At 49.1% G+C, this 21,273-nt stretch overlaps 1 protein-coding gene and 1 long non-coding RNA gene across 13 annotated transcripts in view; both read right to left on the bottom strand.

Annotated features, from left to right (window-relative positions):
• The window catches only part of LOC135288497 (YTH domain-containing protein 1-like), a 52,281-nt gene extending 38,006 nt beyond the window's left edge, over positions 1-14,275 (bottom strand). Inside the window, exons 1-5 of one of the 12 annotated variants that reach the window (XR_010351555.1) lie at positions 7,709-7,857; positions 7,419-7,596; positions 1,035-1,212; positions 589-717; positions 96-398 (exon numbers count right to left, since the gene is read on the bottom strand). Coding sequence is in view for 8 of the 12 variants with exons in the window: in XM_064401884.1 (XP_064257954.1) it covers positions 1,039-1,212; positions 7,419-7,586 (342 nt within the window). In the remaining 4 variants the exon portion in view is untranslated. Of the gene's footprint in view, positions 1-95; positions 718-1,034; positions 1,213-1,324; positions 1,472-5,114; positions 5,287-6,844; positions 7,102-7,418; positions 7,597-7,708; positions 7,858-13,841; positions 14,020-14,131 lie in introns of those variants that run through there. The other 11 variants (XM_064401884.1, XR_010351554.1, XM_064401888.1 and 8 more) reach the window with 11 other exon arrangements.
• Positions 14,276-19,680: 5,405 nt separating this feature from the next.
• On the bottom strand, positions 19,681-20,692 carry LOC135288506 (uncharacterized). The gene is made up of 3 exons (XR_010351574.1): positions 20,549-20,692; positions 20,259-20,436; positions 19,681-19,941 (listed from the first exon to the last, which is right to left on the bottom strand). It is a non-coding gene; the product is annotated as an uncharacterized LOC135288506 (long non-coding RNA).
• Positions 20,693-21,273: the final 581 nt, after the last annotated feature.

Below are 21,273 nucleotides of genomic sequence, written 5' to 3'. Positions count from 1 at the left end.
AGAAAACAACTCTGCTTCCCCAGAAAGAGAAGCAATTAAATATATGAGTGCTGCATGGAATGATTTGCACAAGGATTGTCTACTATGCAGCAATGTTCCCAATAAACCATGCTTCTCCTGACCTTTATTTTTCTGGGTTTCCACCACATGATAGAAGAATGAAATGAAAAATCAATGAAAAAAAGCAAAACACCTTGTAGGGAGACGTTTTTTCCTTTCTTCAGGCTTCCTCTTTCTTTTGTTCTCTCCAGAGCTCTCACTATATTTCTGCTGTTGTTTGGAGCACGTGCTTCCCTCTTTCCTGATCCCCTGTGCTTCTTTTGGCTCTGGCTGTCATGGACACCCTTAATTGTGGATTTTTTCCCCTTCATCTACTTCTGACCTCCAGCCCTGGGAACCTGGAGCAAGTGGAATGCACAACTTTTCAAAATGCTGCCTGTGCCTGAAGCAAATGCAAGGAGAACTGGGGCGTGAAAAATAAAATTTGTTTGTTACAGAAGAACAGCAGCAAAAATACAGAACATATTTACATTGTAAGGATATTTGTAACATCAACAATCAATAGAACATATATACATAAAAACCTACCTAGGAAAACTATGTGAAACGTATTTACAGAAGTCAAAAATAGCCCTACAACCTATTCTAAAGAACAACAACAAACTGTAGAACATATATACAAAAGGGTGGTGTCTCTGTCTGTGATGTCCATTGCACCTGGAAGAAAAGCAAATGCCACGGTCACTGCAGTCAGTCACAGAGGGCTCTTCCATGTGCCCCCAGGCTGGCAGACACTGGCACAGCAGCAGGACTCTGCTACCAGAACTGAGCCTGGCTGGGTCTGGGATGGAGCTTGTGCGGAGCAAAGCAGGCACAGGACAGGCTGTGGATGGCCACCAGAATCCAGTGCCCTGGGTACAATGTCCCTGAGCAGGGAGCACCCAGCCCAGCCCCAGCCTGGCAGCAGGAGACCCACTCTGCCTGTCCTGCTGCTGGCATTGCTCTTCAGCCCAAGATCATGGCCTCTTCCTCACCTTTTCAGTCAAGGTCCATGTCCTCAATGGACTCTTCCATATCCAATTCGATCTCCTCTTCCACCTCCACCTCCACCTCCATCTCCTCCTCTCCAGGGCCTTCTCCCTCCGTCTCTATGTCCTCCTCTCTATCAATCTTTGTATCCACCTCCATCTCCTCCTCTTCATCTGGGACAGCCTGCAGAGGCAGCAAAACCTTAGAGTGGGGTGCCTGTCCCACTCCATCCCCACAGAGCTCCAGCCCACCTGGGCAGGTGGGGGGTGTCCACCTCCATGGAATGGCACCATACCTTCCTCAGGACAAAGGGGAGCATCCTGCAGGGCTGGATGATGAAATCCAGGCACTCAGGAGCTGTCAGGAATGATCGGGGTATCGGGGGGATAAGAAGAGTGAAAGGCGAGGGCAGGAGCAAGGTGCAGAGCGTGTCAACACAGCAGCCAAGGGTTGTGTTGTGCCCTTTGCTGGGCGCTGGACGTTCCAGCTGGAGCGTGGGCTGTGACATCACAGTTCCCAGGCTCCATCTGAAGTGGACAGTGGAGACCATGGAATGATGGAGTCCCTGAATGGTTGGGCTTGGAAGGGAGCCTGAAGAACAACATCTTGTTCCAAGCTGAGCAGTCTTCCCCCAGAGGAGGCTGCTCAGAGTCCTGTTCCCAAGGATGGGGCATGCACAGCCTCTGTGCACAGCCTGGGCCAGTGCCCCACCACCCCCAGTGGAAAAGAGCAGCTTCCTTAGATGCAGCTTCCATCATCCTGCTGCAGTTGAAAGCCATCCCCCCTTGTCCTGTCAGCACAGGCCCTGCTGAACACTCTGTCCCCTTCTTTCCTGGGGCAGCCTTCCAGTCCTGCACAGCCACAGGGAGGCCTCCCAGCGTCTCCTCTCTCCAGGCTGAGCATCCCCAGCCCCACTTGCCCAGCAGTCAGTCACATCAGGGTGAGTCAAGGCTGAAGAGTAGCAAATAGCATCAGGAACTGAGAGATGCAAGCTTTAGACCCAGCTTTGTCTCTAAATGTACAAAATTAATAACAGTGGATGGGAAGATGGTGGGACACTGCTTCTGTTCTAACTGGTGATTTATTTTTCTTCTTTTCTGTCATGCTGACCCAAGTTTTTCTGTTTGAAAGGAAGCTTGGCACAATGTCCATTGTCTTCTCCATTTGTGAAACACCAACTGGAGTCTGGGCAGGCTGATGATGCAGAGCAAAACCTGAAAATATACTAGTGATCCTGAGCCTGGGAGATGCAGCTAAACCCAGCCAAAAGCAATTTCTGGAGAGCCAAGCCTGGTTTACATTTTCTTGAGTGTGGCTATGCCAACTTCACCAGTCATTTCTAAAAAAAGCAAACAAAAACTCACACCAAAACAGACAAAAACCCAAACAAACAAACAAACCCACACAAACCAATCCAACAACTAGATAAAAAACCCCAAATAAAACCAAAGGGAATGAGGAGTTAGTATTAGTGGTGAGAATAGCACAGCGGGCAAATGGCTGCTTCCCACAGGATCATCATCAAAAGCCACACAGAACAGCTGCTCCAAAATATACCCAAGAGGAGAAAAAGAAAAAGTGATCCATGGCAACTTTGGGGGCAGCTCCACATTCAGGTGAAGGATGAGCACGCAGTGGTACAGATCCAGCATTGCCCACCCTCCAGGCTGCTCTTTGCTCCTGATGAAAGACCCTTGCAGGACTGTGGCCCCTCTCAGTGCAGTGTCAGTCACTGCCAGAGCTCTCAGCTGAGCCACTGGCATTTCCAGAGTGACATCCAGGCACAATCCTGCTGCCTGCTGAGCACCTGTGGAAGATCCTGAGCATCTTCATGCCTAGCAGCACAAAACAGCTCAGGATTTCTCTGAACTGCTTTTCAGGAGAGGTTTCCATATCCCCGTGAGATCTGTTCATCCCTCAACACGTCTGACTTGGTGTACAATGATGCATTTGGGTTCCTCCCTTCCTTCCTCCTGTGTGCCAGTGAGAAACCATCCATGGGAATGGAGGATGTTGTGTGCAGGGCAATGTATTCCTGGCTTGCCACTGTCACTCAGCTGAACATGGTCCTTGTCTAAGAAGGACTTCGAAGAAATGGGTAGGAATTTTGGCTCTGAGAGGAGCAGAAAGCATATTTTCTAGACCACATTGCCAGCAGATGCCGTTTCCCTGGCAGAACAGTGATTGCCACTCATCTTCCTGGGAAGAATGTCAAGACCCATTCAGAGATCCCAGGTTCAGCTGGCCTTTGGCTTTGTCTACCTCATTTCACACATCCACTTTCAAGGGCCATTAGAAGAGGCACATGTCTGCCTTGCTACCCAGAAGTGCTGTAGTTATTCCCAGGAAAAAAAAAAACAACCAAAAATTGGCGGTCCTGTGGTGTGGTAGAAATCCCATCACAACTGTGACTCTGTGAGTAAAGACAGCTGGTGCTTTTTGGGGCTGTAACAGCTGAGAGTGTGGCAGAGCAGGTTTGATATTCTTTTTAGAGTCCTGAAAACATTGTTCCCAAAACAATCTTTCTCTCCTGTCTTTTGTCATCAACTGTGGAACAGAGGAAATGGAAGGGATCAGAGGTTTGTTTAAATTTGCGCTTATTTTTAATTCTTCAAATAGTGTCAGCTCGATGCGTGATACTTTAGAAATTGGATGAGTAGCACCTATTTCATCCCAGCAGAGGGGTGGGATTGAAGACTTCCAACAACAGAAACACTGGATGTGTAAGAGCTCAGTTTTCCACCCCTCACACAAGTAACTTGCTGTACTATTTTCAGCATCCTCAGCCAGATCGATTAAAAAACTGCTCCAAACAACAACAGAATGAAAATCTTCCACCAAATGGGGAAAAGGAAGAAAAGTGGGCCGCAGCCCTTTCTTCAGAGCTTGTGTTGATTTTGCCAAGTCAGATGCAAACAAGGTTTGCCATATTTCTTTCCTAGAAAAATACAGCTATTGAATAGAAATCTATCTCTGAGGCTGCTAAGTTGAGTGCGATTTTAGAGCTGGGAGGAGCAAAACAGGTTCCAGAGAAGCTGTGGTTGTGTCACCTTTGGAAGTGTTCAGGGCCAGGTTGGATGGGGCTTGGAGCAACCTTGTTAGCGGAAGGTGTCCTGAGTCTGGTGAGTCCCTGAAAAGAAACTTTTGGTTTTCCTGAAATGCTGCCTTTGCAAGGGGAGGTCACAACTACCCCACCTAATTTGAAATGCCCTGAGCAGAACCCAACTGTGTTTTCTCACAGGTGAGGAGGGATTTTCACTTGTATTTTATGGGGGATTTTGACAGGGCAGAGCAAGAGCAGCTGAATGGGTTTGACAGGCAAAGAGGGCCAGTGTGGCAGCAGCTTAATTCCATGGAGCTTTTCCTTCTGTGATCCTGTACAACCTGAGGCAGCACTCTGGGGCTCTTGAACCTGGCAGCTGGGCAAGTTAATCATTGGAACAAGTGATAAATTAAGCTGCTCCACTCTCTTGAGCATGGGTGTGATGAGCCTTAAGTAAACCTGTGAGCACTTGTCAGGATGGGAGCTTGTTCTTTGCCAGGGAGGAGGGAGAAAATATTGCTTGGAGTAAATAAAGCAACTCTGCTTCCCCTGGAAGAGGAAAAGAAGGAAATAAATATGTGAATGCTGCATGGAGTCATTTGCACAAGGCTATATCTTGTCTGCTATGCAGGAATGTTCTCAATAAACCCTGCTTCTCCTGATCGTTATTTTTCTAGGTTTCCACCACATGATACAAGAGACTCTCACTTGAAAAATCCAAAACACCTTGTGGGAAGGCATTTTTTCCTTTCTTCAGGCTTCCTCTTTCTTTTGTTCTCTCCAGAGCTCTCCCTTCATTTCTGCTGCTGTTTGGAGCACGTGCTTACCTCTTTGCTGATCCCCTGGGCTTCTTTTGGCTCTGGGTGTCATGGACACTATTAATGGTGGGTTCTTTCCCCTCCATCTTCTTCTATTTCTTCATGTGGTTTACCTTCATTTACCTGTTGGAGTGATGGATTTTCTCACCCTTTATTACTCGGTGCTTTTTCTTCATTCTCCAAATCCAACTTCTCACTTGCCCTGTGGCTGTTAGGTGCCAGTTATGGGAGCATGAATTCTTTCTCTAGCCCTTGTCTGAGCTTTCTCGGGGAGCTGAGAGCTCTTTGGGGTTCAACTTGACTCACTTCAGCGCCTTCCTTGCTGCTGCCTGTGTCCTTCGACACTTGAAGGGAATAAAGTCTCAGTGTGGAGATGACAGCTGTGAAATGATGGCTCTATTGGAGAAGACAAGAATGCTGTTGTCAGTCTTTTCAAGGATAAACTGAGCACCTGGTTTTGGGGAGAAACAGGCTCAGCTCAGCACAGAGGTGGCTGTTGCAAGTGCCCAGGTTTGGAGGGAAGGCTGCAGCTCCTGGGGGTGTGTTGGTGTGGGGCTATAAGGTTTGTGCTGGGTCCCTGGAGCAGTGGGAACACCCCACTGCGAGAGGCACATCAGGAAATGGGTGCAGAAAGGGCCTGAAGTGTGACCAGCTATAGTGAAGGGTTCCATAGGAAATCATATTTTTAATGAGATTTTGGACAATTTGAGGCTCCTTCTCGTGTCCTTTGCCCGATGAACATTCCCCCTTTGCAAGAGCTTGGGGAATCCTGAGCTCACACAATGAAAATCCCTGATCATTATATCTTTTTTCTATCCTTTGATGTTGTCATCCCAGCAGGAGTCAGAGGAAGAGAATATGTGTGACCTGCCTGGCTTTAACAATGTGCCAGGAACAATGCCATGGGGAAGCTGGTCAGAGGAGCATCTGAGAAGTGTGTGCTACATCAGTGATGTCCTACTACTGATCTTTGCACAGAGATGAAAAAGTATCAGTTTGCATGGCCTGAATGTCTGGCTCTGGACATTCTGCATTACACAAGATGTGCTGAGCTCATCTGGCTCTGAAATATCATCTCTGCACCTTAGCCAGGAACAGCATCAGAGTTCTGAACAGATGCATCAAAATCAGTCATAACCCAGCGGCAAACCTTGGCAATACACATGTGTGGCAGGTGAGGAGACCAAATGCTTCCATTCTTCTTCTTGGAGAATGAATTCAGCAGTAAAAGAATCCTCTCTCTTGGCATACTTTAGTTTCAGCTCTGCCCCAGACTATCAGTGTCAAGGATTTCTCAGGGTGCTTGGGGGTAGGTTCTCCCCCTGGAGCTCTCTGCAGGTTGGTGCTAATGCCAGATGTTCCCTCAGGTTCAGATGTTTTGCTGCCTGAGCAGAGAGTGCAGAACAGGGATTACAAGCACTGGCATTTGCTGTGCTAGAAAGTGCAAGGGACAAATTTGTGCCAATGAACTTCACACCTTGAACTAGGAGGATCAATTCTTGTTGTGCTCAGCAGAGTCTGGGGACAGAGAGGGTTTCCAAAGGAAATCTTGGTCCGTGTAGGGCTGAGGCTCCCTCCAGGCTGGCTCCAGCCCCTCAGGGTGCCCAGGAGCAGGGCTTGCCCACAGCCCAGTGCTCCCTCCTTAGCCCTGGGGCTGCCCAGGGAAGAGCCATGGCTGAGGCTCTGCAGGAGCACACAGGCTCAGCCCTGCTCCAACATGGGATCCGTGGGCCAGGGCACGCTGGGCTTTGCCCCTACAGCTCCCAAGTGTGTCCAGAGAAACTGCAAGCAGAGGCTCACCTCTGTCAGTGGGACCCCTCTGTGCACAGGGACCCCCACTCCTGGGGAGGCTGTGCCAGGGACCTCCAGCCCTGGCAACCTGGAGCCAGTGGAAAGCACAACTTTGCAAAATGCTGCCTGTGCCTGAAGCAAATGCAAAGAGAACTGAGGTGTGAAAAGTAAAATTTGTTTATTACAGAAGAACAATAGCAAAAATACAGAACATATTTACATTGTAAGAATATGTGTAACAACAACAACAGTCGATAGAACATATATACAGAAGAACCTATGTTAAAAAAAAAAAAAAAAAAAAAAGAAAACATATTTACAGAAGACAAAAAGCCCTAAAACCTATATCCTAAAGACAACAACAAAGTCTAAAACCTATGTACAAAAGGGTGGCATTTCTCTCCATGATGTCCATCGGTCCTGGAAGAAAAGCAAGTGCCACGGTCACTCCAATCAGGCACAGAGGGTTCTTCCATGTGCCCCCAGGCTGGCAGACACTGGCACAGCAGCAGGACTCTGCCACCAGAACTGAGCCTGGCTGGGTCTGGGATGGAGCTTGTGTGGAGCAAAGCAGGCACAGGACAGGCTGTGGATGGCCACCAGAATGCAGTGCCCTGGGTACAATGTCCCTGAGCAGGGAGCACCCAGCCCAGCCCCAGCCTGGCAGCAGGAGACCCACTCTGCCTGTCCTGCTGCTGGCATTGCTCTTCAGCCCAAGATCACGGCCTCTTCCTCACCTTTTCAATCAATGTCCATGTCCTCAATGGACTCTTCCATATCCACTTCCATCTCCTCTTCCTCATCCACATCCACGTCCATCTCTTCCTCTCCAGAGTCTTCTCCGTCAATTTCCATCTCCTCATCCATATCAATCTTTGTATCCACCTCCATCTCCTCCTCTCCATCTGGGACAGCCTACAGAGGCAGCAAAACCTCAGAGTGGGCTCCCTGTCCCACTCCATCCCCACAGAGCTCCAGCCCACCCGGGCAGGTGGGGGGTGTCCACCTCCATGGAATGGCACCATACCTTCCTCAGGACAAAGGGGAGCATCCTGCAGGGCTGGATGATGAAATCCAGGCACTCAGGAGCTGTCAGGAATGATCGGGGTATCGGGGGGATAAGAAGAGTGAAAGGCGAGGGCAGGAGCAAGGTGCAGAGCGTGTCAACACAGCGGCCAACGGTTGTGTTGTGCCCTTTGCTGGGCGCTGGACGTTCCAGCTGGAGCATGGGCTGTGACATCACAGTTCCCAGGCTCCATCTGAAGTGGACAGTGGAGACCATGGAATGATGGAGTCCCTGAATGGTTGGGCTTGGAAGGGAGCCTGAAGAACAACATCTTGTTCCAAGCTGAGCAATCTTCCCCCAGAGCAGGCTGCTCAGAGTCCTGTTCCCAAGGATGGGGCATGCACAGCCTCTGTGCACAGCCTGGGCCAGTGCCCCACCACCCCCAGTGGAAAAGAGCAGCTTCCTTAGATGCAGCTTCAATCAACCTGCTGCAGCTGAAAGCCATCCCCCCTTGTCCTGTCAGCACAGGCCCTGCTGAACACTCTGTCCCCTTCTTTCCTGCGGGAGCCTTCCAGTCCTGCACAGCCACAGGGAGGCCTCCCAGTGTCTCCTCTCTCCAGGCTGAGCATCCCCAGCCCCACTTGCCCAGCAGTCAGTCACATCAGGGCCAGTCCAGGCTGAAGGGTAGCAAATAGCATCAGGAACTGAGAGATGCAAGCTTTAGACCCAGGTTTGTCTCTAAATGTACAAAATTAATAACAGTGGATGGGAAGATGGTGGGACACTGGTTCTGTTCTAACTGGTGATTTGTTTTTCTTCTTTTCTGTCATGCTGACCCAGGTTTTTCTGTTTGAAAGGAAGCTTGGCACAATGTCCATTGTCTTCTCCATTTGTGAAACAACACGCGGAGTCTGGGCAGGCTGATGATGCAGAGCAAAACCTGAAAATATACTAGTGATCCTGAGCCTGGGGGATGCAGCTACACCCAGCCAAAAGGAATTTCTGAAAAGCTGATCCTGGTTTACATTATCTTCAGTTTGGCTTTGCCAACTTCACCAGTCATTTATGAAAAAGCAAACAAAAAACTCAAGCCAAATCAGACATAAACACAAACAAACAAACAAACAAACAAACAAACAAACCCATGCAGCAAACCAATCAAAGAAATAGATAAAAAAAACCCAAATAAAACCAAAGGGAATGAAGAGTTAGTACTAGTTGTGAGGATAGCACAGCAGGCAAATGGCTGCTTCCCACAGGATCATCATCAAAAGCCACATAGAACAGCTGCTCCAAAATATACCCAAGAGGAGAAAAAGAAAAAGTGATCCATGGCAACTTTGGGGGCAGCTCCACATTCAGGTGAAGGATGAGCACGCAGTGGTACAGATCCAGCATTGCCCACCCTCCAGGCTGCTCTTTGCTCCTGATGAAAGACCCTTGCAGGACTGTGGCCCCTCTCAGTGCAGTGTCAGTCACTCCCAGAGCTCTCAGCTGAGCCACTGGCATTTCCAGAGTGACATCCAGGCACAATCCTGCTGCCTGCTGAGCACCTGTGGAAGATCCTGAGCATCTTCATGCCTAGCAGCACAAAACAGCTCAGGATTTCTCTGAACTGCTTTTCAGGGGAGGTTTCCATATCCCCGTGAGATCTGTTATTCCCTCAACACGTCTGACTTGGTGTACAACGATGCATTTGGGTTCCTCCCTTCCTCCTGTGTGCCAGTGAGAAACCATCCATGGGAATGGAGGATGTTGTGTGCAGGGCAATGTACTCCTGGCTTGCCATTTTGCTTCACTGTCACTCAGCTGAACATGGTCCTTGTCTAAGAAGGACTTCAAAGAAATGGGTAGGAATTTTGGCTCTGAGAGGAGCAGAAAGCATATTTTCTAGACCACATTGCCAGCAGATGCCGTTTGCCTGGCAGAACAGTGATTGCCACTCATCTTCCTGGGAAGAATGTCAAGACCCATTCAGAGATCCCAGGTTCAGCTGGCCTTTGGCTTTGTCTACCTCATTTCACACATCCACTTTCAAGGGCCATTAGAAGAGGCACATGTCTGCCTTGCTACCCAGAAGTGCTGTAGTTATTCCCAGGGAAAAAAAACAAACAAACAAACAAAAATTGGCTGTCCTGTGGTGTGGTAGAAATCCCATCACAATTATGACTCTGTGAGCAAAGACAACCGGTGCTTTTTGGGGCTGTAACAGCTGAGAGTGTGGCAGAGCAGGTTTGATATTCTTTTTAGACTCCTGAAAACATTGTTCCCAAAACAATCTTTCTCTCCTGTCTTTTGTCATCAACTGTGGAACAGAGGAAATGGAAGGGATCAGAGGTTTGTTTAAATTTGCGCTTATTTTTAATTCTTCAAATAGTGTCAGCTCGATGCGTGATACTTTAGAAATTGGATGAGTAGCACCTATTTCATCCCAGCAGAGGGGTGGGATTGAAGACTTCCAACAACAGAAACACTGGATGTGTAAGAGCTCAGTTTTCCACCCCTCACACAAGTAACTTGCTGTACTATTTTCAGCATCCTCAGCCAGATCGATTAAAATACTGCTCCAAACAACAACAGAATGAAAATCTTCCACCAAATGGGGAAAAGGAAGAAAAGTGGGCCGCAGCCCTTTCTTCAGAGCTTGTGTTGATTTTGCCAAGTCAGATGCAAACAAGGTTTGCCATATTTCCTTCCTAGAAAAATGCAGCTATTGAATAGAAATCTATCTCTGCGGCTGCTAAGTTGGGTGCGATTTTAGACCCGGGAGGAGCAAAACAGGTTCCAGAGAAGCTGTGGTTGTGTCACCTTTGGAAGTGTTCAGGGCCAGGTTGGATGGGGCTTGGAGCAACCTTGTTAGCGGAAGGTGTCCTGAGTCTGGTGAGTCCCTGAAAAGAAACTTTTGGTTTTCCTGAAATGCTGCCTTTGCAAGGGGAGGTCACAACTACCCCACCTAATTTGAAATGCCCTGAGCAGAACCCAACTGTTTTTTCTCGCAGGTGAGGAGGGATTTTCACTTGTATTTTATGGGGGATTTTGACAGGGCAGAGCAAGAGCAGCTGAATGGGTTTGACAGGCAAAGAGGGCCAGTGTGGCAGCAGCTTAATTCCATGGAGCTTTTCCTTCTGTGATCCTGTACAACCTGAGGCAGCACTCTGGGGCTCTTGAACCTGGCAGCTGGGCAAGTTAATCATTGGAACAAGTGATAAATTAAGCTGCTCCACTCTCTTGAGCATGGGTGTGATGAGCCTTAAGTAAACCTGTGAGCACTTGTCAGGATGGGAGCTTGTTCTTTGCCAGGGAGGAGGGAGAAAATATTGCTTGGAGTAAATAAAGCAACTCTACTTCCCCTGGAAGAGGAAAAGAAGGAAATAAATATGTGAATGCTGCATGGAGTCATTTGCACAAGGCTATATCTCGTCTGCTATGCAGGAATGTTCTCAATAAACCCTGCTTCTCCTGATCGTTATTTTTCTAGGTTTCCACCACATGATACAAGAGACTCTCACTTGAAAAATCCAAAACACCTTGTGGGAAGGCATTTTTTCCTTTCTTCAGGCTTCCTCTTTCTTTTGTTCTCTCCAGAGCTCTCCCTTCATTTCTGCTGCTGTTTGCAGCACGTGCTTACCTCTTTGCTGATCCCCTGGGCTTCTTTTGGCTCTGGGTGTCATGGACACTATTAATGGTGGGTTCTTTCCCCTCCATCTTCTTCTATTTCTTCATGTGGTTTACCTTCATTTACCTGTTGGAGTGATGGATTTTTCTCACCCTTTATTACTCGGTGCTTTTTCTTCATTCTCCAAATCCAACTTCTCACTTGCCCTGTGGCTGTTAGGTGCCAGTTATGGGAGCATGAATTCTTTCTCTAGCCCTTGTCTGAGCTTTCTTGGGGAGCTGAGAGCTCTTTGGGGTTCAACTTGACTCACTTCAGCGCCTTCCTTGCTGCTGCCTGTGTCCTTCGACACTTGAAGGGAATAAAGTCTCAGTGTGGAGATGACAGCTGTGAAATGATGGCTCTTTTGGAGAAGACAAGAATGCTGTTGTCAGTCTTTTCAAGGATAAACTGAGCACCTGGTTTTGGGGAGAAACAGGCTCAGCTCAGCACAGAGGTGGCTGTGGCAGGTGCCCAGGTTTGGAGGGAAGGCTGCAGCTCCTGGGGGTGTGTTGGTGTGGGGCTATAAGTTTTGTGCTGGGTCCCTGGAGCAGTGGGAACACCCCACTGCGAGAGGCACATCAGGAAATGGGTGCAGAAAGGGCCTGAAGTGTGACCAGCTATAGTGAAGGGTTCCATAAGAAATCATATTTTTACTGAGATTTTGGACAATTTGAGGCTCCTTCTCGTGTCCTTTGCCCGATGAACATTCCCCCTTTGCAAGAGCTTGGGGAATCCTGAGCTCACACAATGAAAATCCCTGATCATTATATCTTTTTTCTATCCTTTGATGTTGTCATCCCAGCAGGAGTCAGAGGAAGAGAATATGTGTGACCTGCCTGGCTTTAACAATGTGCCAGGAACAATGCCATGGAGAAGCTGGTCAGAGGAGCATCTGAGAAGTGTGTGCTACATCAGTGATGTCCTACTACTGATCTTTGCACAGAGATGAAAAAGTATCCGTTTGCATGGCCTGAATGTCTGGCTCTGGACATTCTGCATTACACAAGATGTGCTGAGCTCATCTGGCTCTGAAAGATCATCTCTGCACCTTAGCCAGGAACAGCATCAGAGTTCTGAACAGATGCATCAAAATCAGTCATAACCCAGAGGCAAACCTTGGCAATACACATGTGTGGCAGGTGAGGAGACCAAATGCTTCCATTCTTCTTCTTGGAGAATGAATTCAGCAGTAAAAGAATCCTCTCTCTTGGCATGAAAATACTTTAGTTTCAGCTCTGCCCCGGACTATCAGTGTCAAGGATTTCTCAGGGTGCTTGGGGGTAGGTTCTCCCCCTGGAGCTCTCTGCAGGTTGGTGCTAATGCCAGATGTTCCCTCGGGTTCAGATGTTTTGCTGCCTGAGCAGAGAGTGCAGAACAGGGATTACAAGCACTGGCATTTGCTGTGCTAGAAAGTGCAAGGGACAAATTTGTGCCAATGAACTTCACACCTTGAACTAGGAGGATCAATTCTTGTTGTGCTCAGCAGAGTCTGGGGACAGAGAGGGTTTCCAAAGGAAATCTTGGTCCATGTAGGGCTGAGGCTCCCTCCAGGCTGGCTCCAGCCCCTCAGGGTGCCCAGGAGCAGGGCTTGCCCACAGCCCAGTGCTCCCTCCTTAGCCCTGGGGCTGCCCAGGGAAGAGCCATGGCTGAGGCTCTGCAGGAGCACACAGGCTCAGCCCTGCTCCAACATGGGATCCGTGGGCCAGGGCACGCTGGGCTTTGCCCCTACAGCTCCCAAGTGTGTCCAGAGAAACTGCAAGCAGAGGCTCACCTCTGTCAGTGGGACCCCTCTGTGCACAGGGACCCCCACTCCTGGGGAGGCTGTGCCAGGGACCTCCAGCCCTGGCAACCTGGAGCCAGTGGAAAGCACAACTTTGCAAAATGCTGCCTGTGCCTGAAGCAAATGCAAAGAGAACTGGGGTGTGAAAAGTAAAGTTTGTTTATTACAGAAGAACAGTAGCAAAAATACAGAAGATATTTACATTGTAAGAATATGTGTAACAACAACAACAGTAGATAGAACATATATACAGAAGAACCTATCTAAAAAAAAAAAAAAAAAAAGAAAGAAAACATATTTACAGAAGACAAAAAGCCCTAAAACCTATATCCTAAAGACAACAACAAAGTCTAAAACATATGTACAAAAGGGTGGCATCTCTCTCCATGATGTCCACTGTTCCTGGAAGAAAAGCAAGTGCCACGGTCACTCCAATCAGGCACAGAGGGTTCTTGCATGTGCCCCCAGGCTGGCAGACACTGGCACAGCAGCAGGACTCTGCTACCAGAACTGAGTCTGGCTGGGTCTGGGATGGAGCTTGTGCGGAGCAAAGCAGGCACAGGACAGGCTGTGGATGGCCACCAGAATCCAGTGCCCTGGGTACAATGTCCCTGAGCAGGGAGCACCCAGCCCAGCCCCAGCCTGGCAGCAGGAGACCCACTCTGCCTGTCCTGCTGCTGGCATTGCTCTTCAGCCCAAGATCACGGCCTCTTCCTCACCTTTTCAATCAATGTCCATGTCCTCAATGGACTCTTCCATATCCACTTCCATCTCCTCTTCCTCATCCACATCCACGTCCATCTCTTCCTCTCCAGAGTCTTCTCTGTCAATTTCCATCTCCTCATCCATATCAATCTTTGTATCCACCTCCATCTCCTCCTCTCGGTCTGGGACAGCCTGCAGAGGTAGCAAAACCTCAGAGTGGGCTCCCTGTCCCACTCCATCCCCACAGAGCTCCAGCCCACCTGGGCAGGTGGGGGGTGTCCACCTCCATGGAATGGCACCATACCTTCCTCAGGACAAATGGGAGCATCCTGCAGGGCTGGATGATGAAATCCAGGCACTCAGGAGCTGTCAGGAATGATCGGGGTATCGGGGGGATAAGAGGAGTAAAAGGCGAGGGCAGGAGCAAGGTGCAGAGCGTGTCAACACAGCGGCCAAGGGTTGTGTTGTGCCCTTTGCTGGGCGCTGGACGTTCCAGCTGGAGCGTGGGCTGTGACATCACAGTTCCCAGGCTCCATCTGAAGTGGACAGTGGAGACCATGGAATGATGGAGTCCCTGAACAGTTGGGCTTGGAAGGGAGCCTGAAGAAACATCTTGTTCCAAGCTGAGCAATCTTCCCCCAGAGCAGGCTGCTCAGAGCCCTGTTCCCAAGGATGGGGCATGCACAGTCTCTGTGCACAGCCTGGGCCAGTGCCCCACCACCCCCAGTGGAAAAGAGCAGCTTCCTTAGATGCAGCTTCCATCATCCTGCTGCAGCTGAAAGCCATCCCCCTTGTCCTGTCAGCACAGGCCCTGCTGAACACTCTGTCCCCTTCTTTCCTGTGGGAGCCTTCCAGTCCTGCACAGCCACAGGGAGGCCTCCCAGTGTCTCCTCTCTCCAGGCTGAGCATCCCCAGCCCCACTTGCCCAGCAGTCAGTCACATCAGGGCCAGTCCAGGCTGAAGGGTAGCAAATAGCATCAGGAACTGAGAGATGCAAGCTTTAGACCCAGCTTTGTCTCTAAATGTACAAAATTAATAACAGTGGATGGGAAGATGGTGGGACACTGGTTCTGTTCTAACTGGTGATTTATTTTACTTCTTTTCTGTCATGCTGCCCCAGGTTTTTCTGTTTGAAAGGAAGCTTGGCACAATGTCCATTGTCTTCTCCATTTGTGAAACAACACGCGGAGTCTGGGCAGGCTGATGATGCAGAGCAAAACCTGAAAATATACTAGTGATCCTGAGCCTAGGGGATGCAGCTAAACCCAGCCAAAAGGAATTTCTGAAAAGCTGATCCTGGTTTACATTATCTTGAGTTTGGCTTTGCCAACTTCACCAGTCATTTATGAAAAAGCAAACAAAAAACTCAAGCCAAATCAGACATAAACACAAACAAACAAACAAACAAACAAACAAACCCATGCAGCAAACCAGTCAAAGAAATAGATAAAAAAAACCCCAAATAAAACCAAAGGGAATGAAGAGTTAGTACTAGTTGTGAGGATAGCACAGCAGGCAAATGGCTGCTTCCCACAGGATCATCATCAAAAGCCACATAGAACAGCTGCTCCAAAATATACCCAAGAGGAGAAAAAGAAAAAGTGATCCATGGCAACTTTGGGGGCAGCTCCACATTCAGGTGAAGGATGAGCACGCAGTGGTACAGATCCAGCATTGCCCACCCTCCAGGCTGCTCTTTGCTCCTGATGAAAGACCCTTGCAGGACTGTGGCCCCTCTCAGTGCAGTGTCAGTCACTCCCAGAGCTCTCAGCTGAGCCACTGGCATTTCCAGAGTGACATCCAGGCACAATCCTGCTGCCTGCTGAGCACCTGTGGAAGATCCTGAGCATCTTCATGCCTAGCAGCACAAAACAGCTCAGGATTTCTCTGAACTGCTTTTCAGGGCAGGTTTCCATATCCCCGTGAGATCTGTTATTCCCTCAACACGTCTGACTTGGTGTACAACGATGCATTTGGGTTCCTCCCTTCCTCCTGTGTGCCAGTGAGAAACCATCCATGGGAATGGAGGATGTTGTGTGCAGGGCAATGTACTCCTGGCTTGCCATTTTGCTTCACTGTCACTCAGCTGAACATGGTCCTTGTCTAAGAAGGACTTCAAAGAAATGGGTAGGAATTTTGGCTCTGAGAGGAGCAGAAAGCATATTTTCTAGACCACATTGCCAGCAGATGCCGTTTGCCTGGCAGAACAGTGATTGCCACTCATCTTCCTGGGAAGAATGTCAAGACCCATTCAGAGATCCCAGGTTCAGCTGGCCTTTGGCTTTGTCTACCTCATTTCACACATCCACTTTCAAGGGCCATTAGAAGAGGCACATGTCTGCCTTGCTACCCAGAAGTGCTGTAGTTATTCCCAGGGAAAAAAAACAAACAAACAAACAAAAATTGGCTGTCCTGTGGTGTGGTAGAAATCCCATCACAATTATGACTCTGTGAGCAAAGACAACCGGTGCTTTTTGGGGCTGTAACAGCTGAGAGTGTGGCAGAGCAGGTTTGATATTCTTTTTAGACTCCTGAAAACATTGTTCCCAAAACAATCTTTCTCTCCTGTCTTTTGTCATCAACTGTGGAACAGAGGAAATGGAAGGGATCAGAGGTTTGTTTAAATTTGCGCTTATTTTTAATTCTTCAAATAGTGTCAGCTCGATGCGTGATACTTTAGAAATTGGATGAGTAGCACCTATTTCATCCCAGCAGAGGGGTGGGATTGAAGACTTCCAACAACAGAAACACTGGATGTGTAAGAGCTCAGTTTTCCACCCCTCACACAAGTAACTTGCTGTACTATTTTCAGCATCCTCAGCCAGATCGATTAAAATACTGCTCCAAACAACAACAGAATGAAAATCTTCCACCAAATGGGGAAAAGGAAGAAAAGTGGGCCGCAGCCCTTTCTTCAGAGCTTGTGTTGATTTTGCCAAGTCAGATGCAAACAAGGTTTGCCATATTTCCTTCCTAGAAAAATGCAGCTATTGAATAGAAATCTATCTCTGCGGCTGCTAAGTTGGGTGCGATTTTAGACCCGGGAGGAGCAAAACAGGTTCCAGAGAAGCTGTGGTTGTGTCACCTTTGGAAGTGTTCAGGGCCAGGTTGGATGGGGCTTGGAGCAACCTTGTTAGCGGAAGGTGTCCTGAGTCTGGTGAGTCCCTGAAAAGAAACTTTTGGTTTTCCTGAAATGCTGCCTTTGCAAGGGGAGGTCACAACTACCCCACCTAATTTGAAATGCCCTGAGCAGAACCCAACTGTTTTTTCTCGCAGGTGAGGAGGGATTTTCACTTGTATTTTATGGGGGATTTTGACAGGGCAGAGCAAGAGCAGCTGAATGGGTTTGACAGGCAAAGAGGGCCAGTGTGGCAGCAGCTTAATTCCATGGAGCTTTTCCTTCTGTGATCCTGTACAACCTGAGGCAGCACTCTGGGGCTCTTGAACCTGGCAGCTGGGCAAGTTAATCATTGGAACAAGTGATAAATTAAGCTGCTCCACTCTCTTGAGCATGGGTGTGATGAGCCTTAAGTAAACCTGTGAGCACTTGTCAGGATGGGAGCTTGTTCTTTGCCAGGGAGGAGGGAGAAAATATTGCTTGGAGTAAATAAAGCAACTCTACTTCCCCTGGAAGAGGAAAAGAAGGAAATAAATATGTGAATGCTGCATGGAGTCATTTGCACAAGGCTATATCTCGTCTGCTATGCAGGAATGTTCTCAATAAACCCTGCTTCTCCTGATCGTTATTTTTCTAGGTTTCCACCACATGATACAAGAGACTCTCACTTGAAAAATCCAAAACACCTTGTGGGAAGGCATTTTTTCCTTTCTTCAGGCTTCCTCTTTCTTTTGTTCTCTCCAGAGCTCTCCCTTCATTTCTGCTGCTGTTTGCAGCACGTGCTTACCTCTTTGCTGATCCCCTGGGCTTCTTTTGGCTCTGGGTGTCATGGACACTATTAATGGTGGGTTCTTTCCCCTCCATCTTCTTCTATTTCTTCATGTGGTTTACCTTCATTTACCTGTTGGAGTGATGGATTTTTCTCACCCTTTATTACTCGGTGCTTTTTCTTCATTCTCCAAATCCAACTTCTCACTTGCCCTGTGGCTGTTAGGTGCCAGTTATGGGAGCATGAATTCTTTCTCTAGCCCTTGTCTGAGCTTTCTTGGGGAGCTGAGAGCTCTTTGGGGTTCAACTTGACTCACTTCAGCGCCTTCCTTGCTGCTGCCTGTGTCCTTCGACACTTGAAGGGAATAAAGTCTCAGTGTGGAGATGACAGCTGTGAAATGATGGCTCTTTTGGAGAAGACAAGAATGCTGTTGTCAGTCTTTTCAAGGATAAACTGAGCACCTGGTTTTGGGGAGAAACAGGCTCAGCTCAGCACAGAGGTGGCTGTGGCAGGTGCCCAGGTTTGGAGGGAAGGCTGCAGCTCCTGGGGGTGTGTTGGTGTGGGGCTATAAGGTTTGTGCTGGGTCCCTGGAGCAGTGGGAACACCCCACTGCGAGAGGCACATCAGGAAATGGGTGCAGAAAGGGCCTGAAGTGTGACCAGCTATAGTGAAGGGTTCCATAAGAAATCATATTTTTACTGAGATTTTGGACAATTTGAGGCTCCTTCTCGTGTCCTTTGCCCGATGAACATTCCCCCTTTGCAAGAGCTTGGGGAATCCTGAGCTCACACAATGAAAATCCCTGATCATTATATCTTTTTTCTATCCTTTGATGTTGTCATCCCAGCAGGAGTCAGAGGAAGAGAATATGTGTGACCTGCCTGGCTTTAACAATGTGCCAGGAACAATGCCATGGAGAAGCTGGTCAGAGGAGCATCTGAGAAGTGTGTGCTACATCAGTGATGTCCTACTACTGATCTTTGCACAGAGATGAAAAAGTATCCGTTTGCATGGCCTGAATGTCTGGCTCTGGACATTCTGCATTACACAAGATGTGCTGAGCTCATCTGGCTCTGAAAGATCATCTCTGCACCTTAGCCAGGAACAGCATCAGAGTTCTGAACAGATGCATCAAAATCAGTCATAACCCAGAGGCAAACCTTGGCAATACACATGTGTGGCAGGTGAGGAGACCAAATGCTTCCATTCTTCTTCTTGGAGAATGAATTCAGCAGTAAAAGAATCCTCTCTCTTGGCATGAAAATACTTTAGTTTCAGCTCTGCCCCGGACTATCAGTGTCAAGGATTTCTCAGGGTGCTTGGGGGTAGGTTCTCCCCCTGGAGCTCTCTGCAGGTTGGTGCTAATGCCAGATGTTCCCTCGGGTTCAGATGTTTTGCTGCCTGAGCAGAGAGTGCAGAACAGGGATTACAAGCACTGGCATTTGCTGTGCTAGAAAGTGCAAGGGACAAATTTGTGCCAATGAACTTCACACCTTGAACTAGGAGGATCAATTCTTGTTGTGCTCAGCAGAGTCTGGGGACAGAGAGGGTTTCCAAAGGAAATCTTGGTCCATGTAGGGCTGAGGCTCCCTCCAGGCTGGCTCCAGCCCCTCAGGGTGCCCAGGAGCAGGGCTTGCCCACAGCCCAGTGCTCCCTCCTTAGCCCTGGGGCTGCCCAGGGAAGAGCCATGGCTGAGGCTCTGCAGGAGCACACAGGCTCAGCCCTGCTCCAACATGGGATCCGTGGGCCAGGGCACGCTGGGCTTTGCCCCTACAGCTCCCAAGTGTGTCCAGAGAAACTGCAAGCAGAGGCTCACCTCTGTCAGTGGGACCCCTCTGTGCACAGGGACCCCCACTCCTGGGGAGGCTGTGCCAGGGACCTCCAGCCCTGGCAACCTGGAGCCAGTGGAAAGCACAACTTTGCAAAATGCTGCCTGTGCCTGAAGCAAATGCAAAGAGAACTGGGGTGTGAAAAGTAAAGTTTGTTTATTACAGAAGAACAGTAGCAAAAATACAGAAGATATTTACATTGTAAGAATATGTGTAACAACAACAACAGTAGATAGAACATATATACAGAAGAACCTATCTAAAAAAAAAAAAAAAAAAAGAAAGAAAACATATTTACAGAAGACAAAAAGCCCTAAAACCTATATCCTAAAGACAACAACAAAGTCTAAAACATATGTACAAAAGGGTGGCATCTCTCTCCATGATGTCCACTGTTCCTGGAAGAAAAGCAAGTGCCACGGTCACTCCAATCAGGCACAGAGGGTTCTTGCATGTGCCCCCAGGCTGGCAGACACTGGCACAGCAGCAGGACTCTGCTACCAGAACTGAGTCTGGCTGGGTCTGGGATGGAGCTTGTGCGGAGCAAAGCAGGCACAGGACAGGCTGTGGATGGCCACCAGAATCCAGTGCCCTGGGTACAATGTCCCTGAGCAGGGAGCACCCAGCCCAGCCCCAGCCTGGCAGCAGGAGACCCACTCTGCCTGTCCTGCTGCTGGCATTGCTCTTCAGCCCAAGATCACGGCCTCTTCCTCACCTTTTCAATCAATGTCCATGTCCTCAATGGACTCTTCCATATCCACTTCCATCTCCTCTTCCTCATCCACATCCACGTCCATCTCTTCCTCTCCAGAGTCTTCTCTGTCAATTTCCATCTCCTCATCCATATCAATCTTTGTATCCACCTCCATCTCCTCCTCTCGGTCTGGGACAGCCTGCAGAGGTAGCAAAACCTCAGAGTGGGCTCCCTGTCCCACTCCATCCCCACAGAGCTCCAGCCCACCTGGGCAGGTGGGGGGTGTCCACCTCCATGGAATGGCACCATACCTTCCTCAGGACAAATGGGAGCATCCTGCAGGGCTGGATGATGAAATCCAGGCACTCAGGAGCTGTCAGGAATGATCGGGGTATCGGGGGGATAAGAGGAGTAAAAGGCGAGGGCAGGAGCAAGGTGCAGAGCGTGTCAACACAGCGGCCAAGGGTTGTGTTGTGCCCTTTGCTGGGCGCTGGACGTTCCAGCTGGAGCGTGGGCTGTGACATCACAGTTCCCAGGCTCCATCTGAAGTGGACAGTGGAGACCATGGAATGATGGAGTCCCTGAACAGTTGGGCTTGGAAGGGAGCCTGAAGAAACATCTTGTTCCAAGCTGAGCAATCTTCCCCCAGAGCAGGCTGCTCAGAGCCCTGTTCCCAAGGATGGGGCATGCACAGTCTCTGTGCACAGCCTGGGCCAGTGCCCCACCACCCCCAGTGGAAAAGAGCAGCTTCCTTAGATGCAGCTTCCATCATCCTGCTGCAGCTGAAAGCCATCCCCCTTGTCCTGTCAGCACAGGCCCTGCTGAACACTCTGTCCCCTTCTTTCCTGTGGGAGCCTTCCAGTCCTGCACAGCCACAGGGAGGCCTCCCAGTGTCTCCTCTCTCCAGGCTGAGCATCCCCAGCCCCACTTGCCCAGCAGTCAGTCACATCAGGGCCAGTCCAGGCTGAAGGGTAGCAAATAGCATCAGGAACTGAGAGATGCAAGCTTTAGACCCAGCTTTGTCTCTAAATGTACA

Source organism: Passer domesticus, chromosome 33 (assembly GCF_036417665.1).
Source record: "Passer domesticus isolate bPasDom1 chromosome 33, bPasDom1.hap1, whole genome shotgun sequence".
In the NCBI taxonomy this organism is placed as follows: domain Eukaryota; kingdom Metazoa; phylum Chordata; class Aves; order Passeriformes; family Passeridae; genus Passer; species Passer domesticus.
The sequence above is the reverse complement of the archived record's forward strand: the minus strand, read 5'-3'. Positions and strand labels throughout refer to the sequence as shown.